We start from the raw sequence: 1950 nt of genomic DNA, 5'->3' as shown, positions 1-1950 counted from the left end.
AGAATATTTTTGTGAGTTAATCAAGCAATTTCGACCAAAATGTTCGAATTATTGCTTTTTGTGGGAGTTGTCTTCTTGGTCAAATACATCATTGATAGAGGGTACAAGAATGAGGACTTCTTTAAAGATAAAGGAATCAAATACATTAAGCCAACCTTTATATTTGGAAATTCATCAAATCTTGTATTGAGGAAGAAACCCATCCTTGAGTTCTTCAAAGATTCTTGCCTAGCCATGCCCAATGAAAAGTAAGTACCCTATCAATGCAGATAATGTCAATAACTTGATATCTCGATTGTTTGTTTTTCAGATTGATTGGAATGTTTGAGTTCAGAACACCTTTTGTTTTGGTAAGGGACCCGGAACTTGTTAAACAATTGGCTGTAAAAGAGTTTGATCATTTTTCGGATCACCGAACTGTTATAGCAAATGACGCTGACCTTATCTTTGGAAAATCTTTGGTTGCCCTTCAGAGTGACGAATGGCGCGATATGAGGGCTACACTTAGTCCAGCCTTTACAGGAAGCAAGATGAGATTGATGTTTGAACTCGTGTCTGAATGTGCTAACCAAATGGTTAATTTTGTCACGAAAGAAACAAAGGCTAAAGGTGTGCAAACTTACGAGATGAAGGATTTCTTTTCCAGAATGGCTAACGATATTATCGCAACATGTGCTTTTGGTATTCAAGTCAATTCCCTTGAACATCAAGATAATGAGTTTTACGTGAAGGGCAAGGACATGATGAATTTCACGAAGCCACTCAGAATAATCAAGTTTATGATCTTTATGGTGTTTCCACAATTGCTCAGCTTTCTCAAAATAAAATTGGTACCAGATAGCTTGACCGGATACTTCAAAAGCGCTATCGTTCAAGCTATGAATTATCGCGAAAAGAATAAGATTATTCGTCCGGATATGATCAATTTGCTGATGGAAGCAAAGAAGGGTAATCTATCTCACCAAGAGAACGAACATGATTCCGGTGGATTCGCCACAGTTGAAGAGTCTGACATTGGAAAGCGAATAGTCAGAAAAGTCCTTTCAGAGGAAGATATTTTGGCACAGTGTTTTCTCTTTTTCTTTGCGGGTTTTGAAACAGTATCAACAGCCCTATCCTTTCTCTGCTACGAGCTAGCCGTGAACTCTGACATTCAGGAAAGACTGTTCCAGGAAATCTTCGAAATCAGCCAAGAACTTGGGCAAAATTCTTTAAACTACGACACGATTCAGAAGATGAAGTATATGGATATGGTTGTTTCTGAAACTTTGAGAAAATGGCCTCCAGGACTTGCTACCGATAGACTGTGCACGAAAGATTTTTTTTTGGATGATGGTAAAGGTTTGCAGTATAAGTTCAATAAGGGCGAATTCTTCATGATCTCAATGGTTGGATTTCATCATGATCCTAAGTATTTCCCTAACCCAGATAAGTTTGATCCTGAGAGATTCAGTGATGAAAACAAGCATAAAATCATCTCTGGAACTTACTTACCCTTTGGAATTGGTCCAAGAAACTGTATCGGTTAGATTTTGAACTGCTATTGTATATTAATTCTGGACTGATGATTTTTTCCTTACAGGGTCACGCTTTGCTCTCATGGAGGTAAAGGCTCTCATTTATTACATCCTCTTGAACTTTAAGATCGAACCTAATGAGAAGACTCAGATTCCTCTGAAACTGACTAATGAACCTACATTGAAAGCAGAAAAGGGTATTTGGGTTCAGCTTACTCCGCGACTGAGAGAATGAATATACTTGTCCAATGGTTTTGTAAGCTTTTCAATCGGTAATAAATCCGTTAAGAACTCATAAGTGATTATGCTTGTGCCCAAGCTTGATACGACGTACGAATATAATCGAAGAATTCAGCATTTTGAATTTTTGAAAGTCAAAGTTCAAACCAAAATCATGTATTTTTTCGGTTCATTTCTGAAACAGTTCAGACTT

At 37.5% G+C, this 1950-nt stretch overlaps 1 protein-coding gene across 1 annotated transcript; it reads left to right on the top strand.

Moving 5' to 3' along the window:
• Positions 1–70: 70 nt before the first annotated feature.
• Positions 71–1784, top strand: LOC129809366 (probable cytochrome P450 9f2). The gene is made up of 3 exons (XM_055859177.1): positions 71–248; positions 311–1524; positions 1583–1784. The coding sequence occupies exons 1-3, from the start codon at positions 235–237 to the stop codon at positions 1750–1752; spliced, it is 1398 nt and encodes a 465-aa protein (XP_055715152.1). The 5' UTR covers positions 71–234; the 3' UTR covers positions 1753–1784.
• The last annotated feature ends 166 nt before the right edge of the window (positions 1785–1950 follow it).

This window comes from Phlebotomus papatasi, unplaced genomic scaffold, assembly GCF_024763615.1.
Source record: "Phlebotomus papatasi isolate M1 unplaced genomic scaffold, Ppap_2.1 HiC_scaffold_708, whole genome shotgun sequence".
Classification (NCBI taxonomy): domain Eukaryota; kingdom Metazoa; phylum Arthropoda; class Insecta; order Diptera; family Psychodidae; genus Phlebotomus; species Phlebotomus papatasi.
The sequence above is the reverse complement of the archived record's forward strand: the minus strand, read 5'-3'. Positions and strand labels throughout refer to the sequence as shown.